Raw genomic sequence first — 16,136 nt, forward strand, 5'->3', positions numbered from 1 at the left:
TTATTTAGCTCCCTGAATATACAATGCCAGTTCTTTCTGGCCTGCCAGGTCTCTGTGGATAGATTTGCTGCAAGTCTAATGTTTATGCCTTTGTAGGTTACAGACCTCTTGTTCTGAGCTGTTTTCAGGAGTTTCTCTTTGTCTCTGGGATTTGCAGCTTTCACTATTATATGTAGGGTGTTGACCTATTTTTATTGATTTTGAGGGGAGTCCTCTGTGCTTCCCGGACTTGAAGCCTGTTTCATTCCCCAGATTAGGGAAGTTCCCTACTATAATTTGCTCTGATATACTTTCTGCCCCCTCTCTCTTTCTTCTTGTTCTTGGCTCCCAATTATTCTAATATTGTTTTGCTTTATGATATCACTTATCTGTTGAATTCTCCCCTTGTCATCCAGTTGTTTATCTGTTTTTCTCAGCTTCTTTATTCATCTTCGTTTTTGTCTTCTATATCACTAATTTTCTCTTCTGCCTCATTTATCCCAGCAGTTAGAATCTCCATTTTTTATTGCATCTTTTTACTACACTTTTTTATTTTAGCTTGATTAGATTTCAGTTCTTTTGTTTCCCCAGAAGGGGATTCTCTAATATCTTCTATGCTTTTCTAAAGCCTATCTAGTATCTTTATAATCGTTACTCCGAACTCTAATTCTGACATCTTACTTATGTTTATACTGATTAGTCCCTTGCAGTCATTACTGCCTCTTAATCTCTTTTTTGAGGTTTTTTCTGTCTTGTCATTCTGTTCAGAGTAGAATAGGTGAATGCGAGAACAAAATACTAATGTAGCCACAGTGACCCCAGAGAAATATACAGTAAACAAATCAGAAGAGACCTCAAACTGAAAACAAAAAAGAATATAATCAGACAGATGGACAGAACAATCCACTGGATCCTGTCTGTATTTTGGACTGGTTGTTAGAAAACTAGATCCCAGAATTGTAAAGAAAGAAAAACTTATATATGTATAAAAATATAATTAAATATAATGAAAAGATAGAATGTAACTGCAAAAATGAAAATTAAAAGTCAAAAAGAGGGGAATATAAACAGGTGAACAGAACAGAGCAATACACTATACCCTGAGTATATTTTGGTTGGTTTGATAAACTATATCTCAAAATTGTAAAGAAAGAAAAACTCATGTATGTACAAAAAAACTATTGATAGAATTTAACTGTAAAGATGAAAATTAAGATTTTTAAAAAGGAGTTTTTTAGAACTTATTTTTTTCAAAAGATTTTATCTGAGAGCACGTGAGAGAGAGTGAGCATGTGAGCATGCAGAAGCCGAGGGGAGAGGGTGAGGGGGAAGCAGGCTCCCTGCTGATCAGGGAGCCGAATGTGAGGCTCAATCCCAGGACCCAGGATCATGACGTGAGCTGAAGGCAGATGTTTGAGCCACCCAGGCTCTCAAAAAAAGAGTTGATAAAACAAGAAATTTGTTGGAAAAGGAAAGAGAAAATTGAAAGACTAAAGAATTGTGGGGAAAAAAAACCCATGAATTCTATATATTATTTTCTCATAGTTCTGGACTTTTGCAGTTCTCTGTGATTGGTTAACTTGGTCTTAGCTGATGTTCTTGCTGATCTTCTGGAGGAGGGACCTGTTATACTGATTCTCAGATATCTTTTCCCTGGGTGAGACTGTACCACCCTTGCCAGGGGTCCAGGCTAAGTAATCTGCTCTGGATTGTTCTGTGTTGGCTTTGTTCCCTTGAAGCCTTTCAGTGTAGCTTTAGAAGATGAAAGTGAAAATGGAACTGAAAGCTTGGGGCTCCACTCCTCAGTGCACCACAGGGAAAGGCACTCCTCAATCACTCCTTGAGGTCTTTCATTTTCTTTACATTTATCATGCAATGAATTCATAGGGAATGGGTACCAGCAGTTCAGGCTCTTTTCCACTGGTTCTCATAATTTGTGCTTCTCTCGCTGGGGAAGGCTGGCACTTCAGTTGAACCCATGTACCTTTCTCTTTGGCTTCCTTCTTTTTCTGATCATTTTCCTTCACACACTTCAGTAAGCTATCTCGACCCTTTGAGTGTTTAATATGCTCAACGTGTACATTAATTCTCTTGGCAAGAATCTTGCCCTTAACCTGTTTATTTACAACAATGCCCACAGCATGCTAAGTAATGATGTAGACTCTTCCAGTTTTGCTATGGTAACATTTGTGGGGCATTCCTGTTTGAACAGTGCCCATTCCCTTGGTGTCCACAATATCACCTTTCTCGTAGATTTGCATATATGTGGCCAAAGGAGCAACTTGTTTTCTAAAAGGCCCAGAGAACCATATTGTGGTACCTCTCATCTTTCCCTTTGTGTTGGTCACTTTGTCTAATTATTGGAAGAAGGGGGTTCTGGCTGAAAGACTGAAGCACAAAAGTTTTTTTATTGCTAAAACCCAATTTACCTTTCTTTTTTCCATTTATAGATTGTGCTTTTGGTGTTGTACTTAAGAAATCTTTGTCTAACCTAAGATCATAAGGACTTTCTCCTAAATTTTCTTCTAGCATTTTGAGTATAGAATTTTGGATTGGAAGTAACTTTCTCTTTGCATCTCGGAGGCTTTATTTTTATTTATTTCGTTGCTTTCTTTTAGTTTTGACTTTAGATATTGAGATGTATTCTGATTCTGTTTAAAGTTTTTTTTTCTCCATCTAGAAATTTGTACAATCTTATCTTTGTCTCTGGTTGTGACCAAAACTGCTAGTGACCTACCAATTACTAGTAAGGAGAAATAGCTTTTATCTTAGTTCATTAATATTACAGGTTTTTTTTTAATACTTTTGCTTTACATTCTTGGAATAAATTTTAATTAGACACAATGATTTTCATTTCGTTATTCTGCTAGATTTGTGTGCTAATACAATGATTTCTAATTTTTACTTTTAAAATACTGTCTTTAGGGCAGCCCCGGTGGCGCAGCGGTTTAGCACCGCCTGCAGCCCAGGGCGTGATCCTGGAGACCCTGGATCGAGTCCCACGTCAGGCTCTCTGCATGGAGCCTGCTTCTCCCTCTGCCTGTGTCTCTGCCTCTCTCTCTCTGTGTCTCTATGAATAAATAAATAAAATCTTTAAAAAATAAATAAAATAAAATAAAATACTGTCTTTACCACGTTTGAATAATATGTGTTTTTTGAAACTATCTGTGGGAATATTGTACAGGTAATAATAGGCATTACCTGTTCCTTAAATATTAAAATTCAGATGTGAATCCATTTGTACTGGTATCTTTCTCAGTTGTAGATCTTTAAACATCATGTTGATTCCTTCTGTGGTAGACTTTTAGTATTTTTGAGGTAATACGATCTATTCAAAATCAAGGTTTTTGAAGATTATTAATTGTATTCATATTTTTATTTTTGAGCAGTTTTAGATTTACAGAAGAATGAGTAGTGAGTACAGAGTTTCCATATATACCTTTATCCATCCACTCTCAATTCCCCTACTAGTAATATGTCGTATTAGTATGGCATATTCATTACAATTGATGAACCAGTGTTGATACATTGTTATTAACTGAAGTTCATAGTTTATATTAGGGTTCACTCTTGGTGTTGTACATCCTGTGGGTTTTCACAAATGTGTAAGAACCTGTATCCACCATGCATCATGTAGAGTAGTTTCACTGCCTTAAAAATTCTTGCATTCAAAACTTCTTTGTCTCTTTCCTTCTTTTTTATTTCTTTCCTTCCCCCTCCCTTTCCTGTCTTCCTTCTTTATCTTCCTCCCTCCATGTGTCAGTTTTTCTTTTCTGTCTCCCTTATGCATAGTAATCTTCAAACATACAGATGTGCTAAGAGTAGCATCAGCAAAAGTGGTCTGGTAAAGTCTCATGAATCTGTAACCTAGCTTTGTGTTTACTTTGCCAAGTATTGTTTTGTGGATATCTTCTTTTCCTTACTTCTACTTTTAGCTGGAGTATTTTAACAAAAATCTCAGACATTATATAATTTTGTTTATTAATATTTAAGTGTACACATATATTCATTATGTTTTCTTTGCATTTTAAATGTTTATTTTGCATATTTACTTATAAAATAATTTGCCATATAGGTTTCTGACTATTCTACATGAATCCTGTGCCTTTTATCATTACATAATATCTTTATTTTGTTTAAAGGTTTTAATTTTAAATTCCACCTGAACTCATATTATTTTGCGTCGTCTTCTTTTTCTTTTATTTGCCTGTTGTTTTATTTTGAAGCCTTCTTGTCACTTGTTTTTTGTTTTTTTAAAGTTTAAATTAAAAAACCCAATCTGACACTCTTTGAGTATGAAACTTTATTTCTTCTAATTTTAAATACTTGATCTTATTTCATCTTTATTTGTATCCCATTTTTTCCCCTTGTTTTCCCCCTTTTTATTTGTTGCTTGAATTAAATTGCTAATTATTCCTGTTGTTTCCCATTGGTAGATTGGAAATCCTCTTCTTTAAGATTTTATTTATGTTCATCTTCCTGTTGAGTTGGGTATTTTCTCCATTAATACTTGTAAATAAAATATAGCTGATTGCCCCAACTTGGCAGCATGAATAATCTTATGCTTCTAGGCTATATTTGGTTTTCCCTTGCTGTTGAACTCTTCTGTTTCCAGACTTGCTTTTAGCTTGTGTGTACACAGTTTTCTCATTTCTATATCTTCTCTGTCTTTCCCTTCTTTGAGATTTCTGCCCTAGTTTATAAATTTCATTAGAGCATTTTTTCATGATGTTTCCTCAGCTGGAACATATGGAGGCTATACTTAGAAATGCCACATCCTAAATACATTTCTTTAGCCTGAAGGGGAATGATATTTTGAGTCTAGGATTCTTGGATTTCCATAGTAAATACCCTGTGCTGTTGTCTGGTTTCTGGTATTAAGTCTGAAGTCATTCTGATTTGTCTTCCATTATATGTAATATAATCTTGCTGTCTGAAAGGTAGCCCAGTTTCCTCTTGATCATTGGAACTGGGGATTTTTTTTTCCTCCACCAGAACATGCCTAGATATGTATTTATGTCCATAGATTCTGCCTTTTACTCTGTGTGTTCTTTGAAGTGTACAGATTTAAGTGTTTCTTCATTCCAGAGAAAGTTTCTTCTGTTAAATGTTTCCTTTTCTCACCTACTCATTTTCTCCTTTGGGAACTTCTTTTATTGTGGGCTAGGTGTATTGGGCATACACTGAAGCTTGAGTCTTTTTCCTCATGATTACTCTCATTTTTTATTTGTGTTCTGTTTTTTGCTATTCATTCTTTATGTTGCTCTTCCAGGCTACTAATTTGAGTTCTAATGGCAATCATCTTTTCCTTAAAGTACTAAATCTGCATAATTGGGAAATCATGTTATTTTATCCTGGAAAGTCTCCTTCTGTGTGGGGGTATGTGTGTATGTATTGCTGCTCTTGAAGTTTTCAGGTGCCCTATTGCTTTTTGGATGTTTTGTGTGTTGTGTCTCCCCCACCCCATTCCTCAACTGCTCTGTTTCTCTTCGTGTCTATAGTCATTATTCTGAATGCTTGCCCTGTCCCTGGGGGTAAGCCACCTGCCGTGGTTTTACTGTAGTTGATTTTGGGATCAGTACTAAGTGCTGTTTGTTGTAATGTTCAGAGTGGCAGCAGTCCTTCGAGTGGTTGCAGATGTAACCGTATCTACTCCTGAAGTCACGAAGAGCATGTATCTCCTTGCACGGCCTTCATCTCAAGGGTAGAACCTAGCTAATATTTATTGACTCCTTGAACTTCTTAGGAAAGTGACCAAGGACTCTTTTGAGCCTTTAGTGAGTTTGTTTTCAGGCTGCATGGATCTCTGCAGGCCAAGCTGTCTCCCTGACCTCTTCTTTCACACCTTTCCCTGGAGATATCTGAGGCTAGCCTCTGGGTTTCCCCCAGCCCATTGGTTTCCCCCAAGAGCCCATTACTTGCTATTGGCCCTCACTTTTCCCCAGATGTCACTATTTGCAATATCCTGTGGTGCTCACAGACTCTGGGGGATAGAGACTGTGGGATTTGGATTGGAGAGATGGTGAACCATACTAGTTTTGCCATTTTCCCAGAGCAGAAGTATTTAACCAGGTTTATCTGGATTGCATTAATGAGCTTCGGGCAAGTTTGTGGACCCTCTGAAATTGGATACATGCTTTTCTAGGGAGAAATTTAGTGAAGTTCTAGACCCTAGAATGGTTCAGAACAACTAGAGCTGACTAAAACAGAACTTTATTATTATTTATTTATTTTTTTAATTTATTTTTTTAAGACAGAACTTTTCTAGTCATTGTTTTAGTTAATTGTGACCATCCACTATTTTGACTTATTAATGCAAGTAAATCCTAGCTCTGTGCCTTCCTAGTTGTATGACTGTATGGAAATTCTTAAACTTTGCTATGCTTCATTGTCTTTATCGATAAAGACAGTAATTTTTAATAGGATTGTGAGCATTAACTGAGTTATTAATACATTTAAAATGCTCAGAAAAGTGCCTGGTTTAGACTAAGCACTCATTCTTCTTCCTGACTATAAGCATGTCACGATTAATATTCCACATGCTATGTTTGTTAAATATTGGTTAACATGTTAACTGTACTGTTGTCATTAGTGAAGCTTGTCAGTAGTCAATTTTTTTCAGATGGCAAACTGAGCTACAAATTAATAACTTTATTCTTCTGTTGGTTAACTGCAAAATTATTGTTATAAATGAACAAACATGCTTGCAATAAACCACTTTAAAAGCCATTTTTTATCGTAAGAGTGTGTAAGAGTCTAGAGAAAAATGGAGCTGGAAATCTTCTAAAAATGAAACTGATGGGAGAAGTGTTAAATTCATAAGCTATTTCTGCTTAGTCTCTTGTACTGAGATTAATGTTAAGACCCTGAATATACCTTTTCAAGTTTGTGTGTATAATTATTAATTTCTAAATTTAGGTTATGACTACGTTTTAATTCTTTGGAAAAACAGCCTTTTTATGTAGTCTACAAAGATTATAAGAGTTGGAACACTTTTAAGTAGAAAGAAATAACCTAGTAGCTAATGCCGAAGCATGGTCAGCCATATCCTTAAGAACAGCGGGCTAAATTTCCCACTTTTGTTAGACCACAGTCAGTTGCTTATATATGATTGCTACAGTGAAGAAAGAATGTGCTTTTGCAATGGGATGACAGAAAAAGTACAATGGAATTGTTGAGATTCTATGGAGACCAGATGCCCCCATCTCCTATGAGATAATCCTGTACCATGTGGGATCTTTATATTCCAGGAAGATTTAAGAAACTCTTACCTTTTACTATTTCATTTTTTTAAAAATTAAGAATTATTGCAACCTAAATTCTGGTTTCTAAGAGTTGACTGTAACTGAACAAATACCATGTTCGAATTTAAGAGCAGTTTTGGATTTTAAAAATATTCAGGATTATCCATAGTAAAAGAGTTTGGTCTTTTTTGGAGTTGGAATACTAATTGAAAGAATAATTGGTGGAATTAGGAAAAATTACAGGGTAATGGATTTGTGGCTAATTTGTAAAACCACCTTATTGCCAAAAGGGACATTTTTAGATTTAGGTAGAAGTTGACCTTTTTGATTATTTTTAACGTCCTAGAGGCTAAGATTCTCAAAATGGCTTAAGTAAGCCAGAACTGGGGTGTTCTGGAATATTTGAAATTAGTCTCCTAAGAAACTGAGAATATAAAGTAGGGTGTATTATACTTTCCCTTAATATTTATTGAGTCTAATTAGAAAGTTAAAGGAAAGAAGTTTTTATTACACAGACGTGAAGAGGTAAACTTGTCAGATACTTTCAGTTAGGTTTTTGTTTTAAAGCATGTTATAAACTATTTTGGTATCTTTGAGTTCTAGACTCTTCCCTAGATTTTAATTTTACAAATTTGTTCCTGTATTAGTTTCCTATAGCTGTCGTAACAGCATACCACAGACAGAGTGGCTTAACCAACAGAAATTTATTTTCTCACAGTTCTGGAGACTAGAACGAGTCTAAAATGAAGATGTTTGCAGAGTTGGTTTCTCCTGGAGTCCTCTCATTTTGGCCTGCAGATGGCCATTATATCTCCCTGTGTCTTCTCATGGTCTGTCTTCTCTGCTGTGTGTTGTCTGTGTCCTAATCTCTTCTTTTAAGGACTTTAGTCATGTTGGGTTAGGGCCCATCCTAATGACCTCATTTTAATTTAATTGCCTCTTTAAAGACCCCATCTTCAAATACAGTCATATTCTGAGGTACTAAGGGGTTAGGGCTTAAACATATGTATTAGAGGGCACAGTTCAGCCCGTAACAGTTCCCTTGTCCTTTCTTCATCTGGTTATTTGTGTTGTGGTCAACAGGGAAGCTCTATAATAGAATCTATTCGGTTTTCACTGCCACGCTTGAACATGGCCATTATTTTCAAGGTGAGTTTACAGGAGTTGTGTGTTGGGGCCTATTTCCCAACGTGCTTTTTATCTTTGAGTCCTGTGGATCAAAATCTAATAACTTTAGATCTTTATTTTGAAATCCTGTATTCTCAGGAGGTAGAGCTTCAGAATTTTAATAGATATATGTTAGATTCTGTTCTGGACAAAGCAGCTCTTTGAACCGTAAGAGCAGAACCAAAAATAATGGCATCAGTTATCCTTTTAGGCTGGAATGACAACAAACTGAATCTAGACCTGTTATGCCAAAAACTATTATGAAACTCAATTTCCTCATAATTCAACAGGTAATCACACCCAAACTGCTTTGTTGAGTTGAACAAGTTCTGCTCATCAAAGATAGCTTTGACAAACCAGGCCTTGTAATATTTGTCATTTAGACTTGATGTATTTAAGATGTTCCCTAGAATTATATGAATTTAAAATAACATTATTTGAATATTAGATTTTCTTAATTTTCACTCACTATATACCTCTTGTTTGTATCTCATATGCCTTCTTTATAAAATGGCAGTGGAGTATTGAGGAACAAGTTCCTGCGTATGGAAGGATTTTGTAAGTTTCAGTGTTATTTAGGTGTTACAGCATGTTTGTTGGGTTTTCTACCTTTGGGGACAGCTTCTGCTTTGATTAGGCAATTGGGCCACCATTCACCAGCTGACAGTTACAGCCAAATATTCCTCCATTTAAGGAATCTCAAATATTTCTCATTGCTCTCCTTCTGTCAGTGGCCAAATTTAAACATACTTGTTCCATCTGACTTCTCTCTACACTTTCTGTGCCTTTTTTTCTTTGGAACTTCCCTCAGTGTTAACTTTCATTTGAAGATAACTTAAGTGTATAATAAGAATTTGCCTGCATCTCACTCACCTGGAGGAAAACTTGCCTGTCATCTAGTTACTTGTGCTTAAAATCTTAGGAACTATTGGTAAATAGACACATAATATGTAAAAGTTTAGGTCAGAGAAAACCTATTGAACAACCTATCTGCTGCTGATTATTTTTATTTAACACAGTGAATTTTGATTATAGAGAAGATGTTGATCAAATCAGAAATCTTTATTTTAATAATATTTTATTATTTAAAAACAAACTCTAGTGATGTTGCTTTAATTTCTATTAACTTTTATGTGAAATTATTTCAAATGTAAAATGAAAAATTACGAAGTGTTACAAAAATGTTCTGACATTTACATTTGCATTATCCTTTTTTTTTTTTTTTTGTATCTATGTATCTAAATCTGTCTTCTTTACCTGAAACATTTAACAGTAAATTGCAGGCCTGGTGTCCCTTTACTCCTAAAGGAGTATTTCCTAAAAACAAGAAAACTCTTACATTATCACAGTACCATTAGCAGTATCAGGATGTTAACATTTATATGTTATGTATCATTCAGTCTAGAAGTCATATTCAGATTTCACCAGTTGTTCCATTAATATCTTTTATAGTAAAAGAAACACCTTTTCTGGTTTGGGATCTACATTACATTTACTTGTCTTACCTCATTCTTTCCATCTAGAAAAGTCCCTTAATCTTATTTTTTTTTGGTCAATTGTGGTCTTTACTTTTATTCATGAGCACAAGCCCTTTCCTTTATAGAACATCTCTTGTTTTTCATTTGTCCATTTTCTCATGGCTATATTGAGGCTGTGCACATTGGCAAGTATACTTCAGAAGATGTATTGTCCTTCTCTGAGTACCATGTAAGAGAAACATGATGTCTGCTTATCCCATTATTGCTGAGGTTGGCATGGTTAAGGTGGTGGTGTCTTTTGCATTTCTTTGCTATAGAGTTACTACTTTTCCCTTTGTCGTCAATAAGGCATTTAATAGGAAGATACTTTGAGACTGGAAATACCTCATTATACTTTCTTTTTTTTTAATAAATTAATTTTTTTATTGGTGTTCAATTTACCAACATACAGAATAACACCCAGTGCTCATCCTGTCAAGTGTCCCCCTCAGTGCCCGTCACCCATTCACCCCCACCCCCTGCCCTTCTCCCCTTCCACCACCCCTAGTTCGTTTCCCAGAGTTAGGAGTCTTTATGTTCTGTCTCCCTTTCTGATATTTCCCACACATTTTTTCTCCCTTCCCTTCTATTCCCTTTCACTATTATTTATATTCCCCAAATGAATGAGAACATACACTGTTTGTCCTTCTCCGATTGACTTACTTCACTCAGCATAATACCCTCCAGTTCCATCCACGTTGAAGCAAATGGTGGGTATTTGTCATTTCTAATGGCTGAGTAATATTCCATTGTATACATAAACCACATCTTCTTTATCCATTCATCTTTCGATGGACTCTGAGGCTCCTTCCACAGTTTGGCTATTGTTTCGACCACTAGTTTTAGATACTTCCTAGTTTGTATTTAAGTTTGTATTTAATGAAGAGTAAGGCTACAAATTACAGTGGCAATGGCAGACACAATGCCAGGAAGATTTGTTTTTCTAAGTTCGTCAGTATTGAAGTATTGAAGTTTGATACATTGAGAACGCAAAGTTAAAGCAAAACCAAATTTACCTTACTGTTGCATTTGATGAACTCAGTTATTTATTTATTTTTTAGGAAATACACTTAAAGCAACAAATACATTTGAAAATAATGGCAAGAGGTTTAGGCACTGACATTAGTGACAGCTTGGTGGTGATCAAGAAGACAAAACTAAATTAAAATAGCTAGGAGATTAATAAAAAGTTGGATATTTGCCACCGTCTAATATAGGCATATAGAACTGTGTATACTCACTGTAGCATGATTGTGTGTGATTATGTTCCATAATATGACATTTCATGATTATAGTTGTTTGTACCTGTTTGAACAAAGCATTCATGGAGTGATAGAGGCATTGCCAGTACAGACTGATTTATTAGCTACTGATAGACACTGCTGAATGCACACTGTCTCACTGATCCCAACTGGAAATTTGTCTTTGAGAATTCAGAAATTCTGACTGGTTTTGGGCTTTTTTTGTTTTCTTTTTGGCATGTTTTTTTTTTTTTTCTTTTTTTCTTTTTTTTTTTTTTTTTTGGGTGGGTGAGGTGGGAGTTACGATCTTTTGTTGACTAAATCATAAGATTTACCTATTAGAATGTCAATATACTGATCTTGAAATGCAGAATCATACTATTTGGTGTATCCCTTATTCATATGCTTCTAGCACCCATTTCAGTTAGGTAGAAAAACCCAATTATTTATGAATCTGGGTTCTCAAAAACTTGTTTGATGAGGATAGTCACAATAAAGGAATTCAGTTTTGTATTTTGAATGTTTAAGGCATTGTTTCTAAAAGTGTGTTCCGTGGAATTCTGAACCTATGAGGATATCCCGCAAAAGGAGATTTGGTTAAGTATAAACACCATGCGATAACCTCCTACTGAGGATCCCAAAGCATGGTCACAGATTAGTGAGTCTGAGGAGTCTTTCATAAAATAACATGTTTAATATAGTTAAAGTCAGTGTTTTCTAAATAGAAGTGACACGGAAGCCTTGTTTTGTTTTCCTTCCATATAACAGCCCTCAGAATATGTATTTATTGGCATTAGACTTGTGTAGATTTTCCTTCTCGTGGGACAAGACGAACTTGTCAGCCTACCAGATACCAGTCTCTTTCTTTGTATAACCTTTCATTCCACGTAGCTACCTTCACTTTCCATTGATCCTCCCTCCCTCCCTTCCTTTCTCTTTTCCTCCCCCCCCTCCTTTTAAAGGTATTTTTAAAACGCGTGTTGAATTATACTTTGGCCTGGGAGCTGTTTTGTCTCTTTGTGTATCTCTGTTTTGATCTCTTAAGTATTGAGCTTGACTTGCAAAGGGGACCTGTTTCCTAGTTCTCAGAAATGGGGCTATACATGGTTATTGAAAAGATGTTACGCCTACAAGATTCCTGGTAATATAATACAGAATCTAGAGGAAATGCTTCACACATCCAATTGAATAACTTCAGAATTCTATTAAAATGTGTTTAGAAAGACTTCTTGAACAATTCTTGGACCCTAAATGGATATATTTTTAAATTCTGCAAGTAATTATTTTGCCTTTGGCAGCTAGTTATTATTCTAGTTATTTAATTAATTATTTTAGTTTGAAATGCTTGTAGCTTACTAATTTAGTAAAATGGGCTGTTTCTGTTTTATAATTCTAAGTTGCAGTAAAGTGGGTCCATTTTTGGATTCCATTCAGTAAGGGACGAATGTACTTTTTTCTTACACATTTAGTTACAGAGAAGACTTCCAAGGTAAAACAGAGCCTAAATGAATTCATATCTTTAAACTTTCATAATACTGTGGTTTATAGAAGACAACGGCTCATAATTATGTAGTTGTTTATGTTTTACTACACTTTTTAAACTAATCTCTACACCTTATGTGGGGCTTGAACTCATGACCCCAAGATCAAGAGTCACATGCTCCACTGACTGAGCCAGCCGGGCACCCTAATTTACTACATGTTTTTATATACATTTTTCCATGAAGAGAATAGGAAGGTCGTACCATCCCTGGAGTGACCCAAATTCCAACCCTGCCTCTGCCATTTACTATAGATGTGGCTCTGGATTTGCTGCCTATTTATTCATACAACATTTATTTATTTGCCTAGTATATAGTGTTTACTTTCCTGGGGACTAGACATAGAAGGAGGAAGTTAAATCATTCACTTAACTTTTAAAATTGTTTTCTCACCTAACAAGGTATGTGAATAGTATTGATTTAAAGCCCTTGGCACACAGTAGGCTCACTTTGACTAGAGTGGTAAGTTGGTTTCTCAAATGAAATTCGTTTCTAACAAGAGATGGGCTTTACACTTATTCCTTTCTTGTTATATTTGTCATATAGAATCTTGTTTCTCAAAAAACCATAGCTTGCTTTCAAAAATTTATTTTTTGAACTATCTAGTAAGATCTTTATTTAGTGTCACATTTATTTTACAAAGGGTAGATGCTTATTTTAGTGATGATTTGTCATTAAAATTATGTCAAAATGTCTTAAAATGTTGTTGAAACTGTAAACAAACTCATAACACACAGAGAGCTAATTATGGATGCCATCTGTTTATTTTTACAGAGCTTTTTTTTTTTTTAAGACCATGGCATTGTCTGCTTATGATAAGCTTCAAGATTATTATAATGACTTAAGTCCTGTCCTTCAATTAGTGTAGTTGAAGATGGGAAGACAATTCGTTTGTTCGTTGACCTTTTCCCGTGTCAGAGTGTACGAAATTAGACATGTCATGATAAAGGAACTATTATGAAGTGCATTTAGAACATGCCTAATTTTTATGAGAAAAGAAATTGGCATTAAAGCAGCAGATGTGGCCAAACTTCTATTTATATTTCTAAAACTTATTCAGGGATTTCGATGAAAGACAGATCATCTGCTCTTTATCAGTGCCATGAGTGGTTTATTTTAGCTTTGTTAAGTTTAGGAAATTGTATGTGACCAAATTCATAATGATGTGTATCCCTGTTAATATCCCTATATGTTGGTGCGTGTTTTTGTACATGTGTATCTCATGTGTGAGTGTGGAAGGCCAGGGATCCCCATGACAGCATCATCCAAAGTAGTTATCAGCAATTTGCTGAGAGAGCAGAGTGATTTCACTGGCTCAGGTTTGGTATTGTGCATGCTAAGCACTCCTCATGTAAGTCTGAAGGGAAAACAACCTGCAGGATCCATCTGCTCCTTTCTGCTACACTGCATTGATGTAAGAGTACGCTAATCTGGTTGCTTGTCAGGACAGGTTAGTGAAAGCATGAGAGTGGGTGAGACTAGGCTAGCCTAGTGCTTTGGAAAATCATAAGCTGCCTCTGTGGATGCCATGCTAAGTGTAGCAGAATAGGTTGATTATCAGCCATACGGAGGATTGCAGCTAAATATGTAATTTTCAGATGAGAAGTTGTTTCTAAATTGAAAGTGTTAAACATTGCTTGATGACATCTAATTAAAACAGAGACAAGTAAATATAGTTTACAAATACTTTTTAGGTATTTAAAAAAAATCGTACCTTATATGAGATTGTGTTTAATTTTATTCTCTTAGTTTCTTAGTTAAAAGTGATTTAATGTTAAATATAATTGACCTCATTTTACTCAGAAGTTATTGAACTTGTTCTTGCTTATTTCTGTTTATTTACCTTTTCCTACACCTATTGATTGGCACGTACTGGTCTTGCAGGTTGAGCATCCTGTCACAGAATGTATTACCGGCCTGGACCTAGTCCAAGAAATGATCCGTGTTGCCAAGGGTTACCCTCTCAGGCACAGACAAGCTGATATTCCCATCAATGGCTGGGCAGTTGAATGTCGGGTTTATGCTGAGGTAATATGAATGATGTTGAGAGGAAGGATGGTGATTGTGTCCCCAAGTCATGGGACCAGGTAGAGCTAAACAGAAGGTAAAGTTAGGATTTCATAACCAGTGTCGAGTGTATGCTTATGTAATACAGAATTCAACATGAACAAAAATTAGACAAATTTGATGTAATTCAAGTTAGTGTTAAAAGATTGAGTCAAATTAAGTTCCATGTTTTTTTTTTGTTTTGTTTTGTTTTGTTTTGTTTTGTTTTGTTTTGTTTTTTTGTTTTTGGATGGGAAAAATAGCTACCAGTCAGTTTAAGGGGAAACAAAGCATTCATTAATTTTTCCTGCTTTTGTTAAATATTCAATATGCTTGAATGGACCATGGTTTTCGTTTTGCTTGTTTTCAAATCATATTTGAAATAAACAGAAGCATTTATTTCTGTGTTTTTGTTTGTTTTGTGCTTTTTTTTAGAGCCTATCCTGAGTACACATGAGTTGTTAATTTGATACTTAAATTTTTTGCTAGTTTATTTTCTAATAATTTTATCTCTTAGGCTTATATGAAAGTAGGAATTAAAATTTAAATTGCAAAGCTTTCATTCATAATTTTAATCATGGATTTTATTCCTAAAGTATCAGTCTGTTACTTTTATACTATTTTATTATAACTATATTAATCAGATAATAAAGCAGTAAACATCTGAAAATGCTTTTTTTGAATGACTAAAACAATTCAAAAAATAAACAATTCAAGGAAACATTTATACTATCTTTTACTTTTGACATTTCAAGTTTGTCGAAACAAAAAGTAAATTAAAAATACCTGTTTAAGAATACTGGAAGTTGTTTTGAACAAATGTTTTAAGGATCTTAAGAATATACTTGGCTTGGTTAATTTTGGTTTTTATTATATTTTAAGTGGTATTGTTATGACACTGAACTTATTTAGTATTTATTCTGATGATCTAAGATATTTACAAATAGAGCACATATCTAATAGCACATAAAGTTTCTTTCAGGTCTTTATTTGAAGAGCCACAATTCTCCAATTTTACCGTATGTGTACTGTTTTTTGAGAGTAAGAAAAATATCTTTAGTGCACTACAGTTGTTGTTCTGAACTTGAGGATGTTTTGATGTAGCGCCTAGGTTATTTTATTTTTGTTCAAGGCATTCTAAGAAGATTTATAAAATGTTGGAATTTTACCAATTTCAATAAAGTATGACTAAGGTCAGGCTAAATTCTGCTTACAGTTCTGTTTGATTTTTAAATACTTTTCTAAGTAGTCTAGAGTGAGTATACAACAATAATTTCTGAAATATGTGATTTGGTAAATATTGTATGTTGAAAATAGATCTATAAATGCTTCTTCATTGTATAAATATTTGACCTTAGTTTGCTGATTTATATTTCAAAGACTGTGCTTCCTTTCCTTTGA

The 16,136-nt window shown here is 34.7% G+C and overlaps 1 protein-coding gene across 1 annotated transcript in view; it reads left to right on the forward strand.

The window, feature by feature from the left end:
• Window positions 1-16,136, forward strand: part of PCCA (propionyl-CoA carboxylase subunit alpha) — a 404,157-nt gene that overhangs the window by 174,375 nt on the left and 213,646 nt on the right. The window contains exon 13 of the mRNA XM_055335978.1: window positions 14,574-14,717. Within this exon, the coding sequence (XP_055191953.1) occupies window positions 14,574-14,717 (144 nt within the window). The remainder of the gene's footprint in view (window positions 1-14,573; window positions 14,718-16,136) is intronic.

Source organism: Nyctereutes procyonoides, unplaced genomic scaffold (assembly GCF_905146905.1).
Source record: "Nyctereutes procyonoides isolate TBG_1078 unplaced genomic scaffold, NYPRO_anot_genome, whole genome shotgun sequence".
NCBI lineage: Eukaryota > Metazoa > Chordata > Mammalia > Carnivora > Canidae > Nyctereutes > Nyctereutes procyonoides.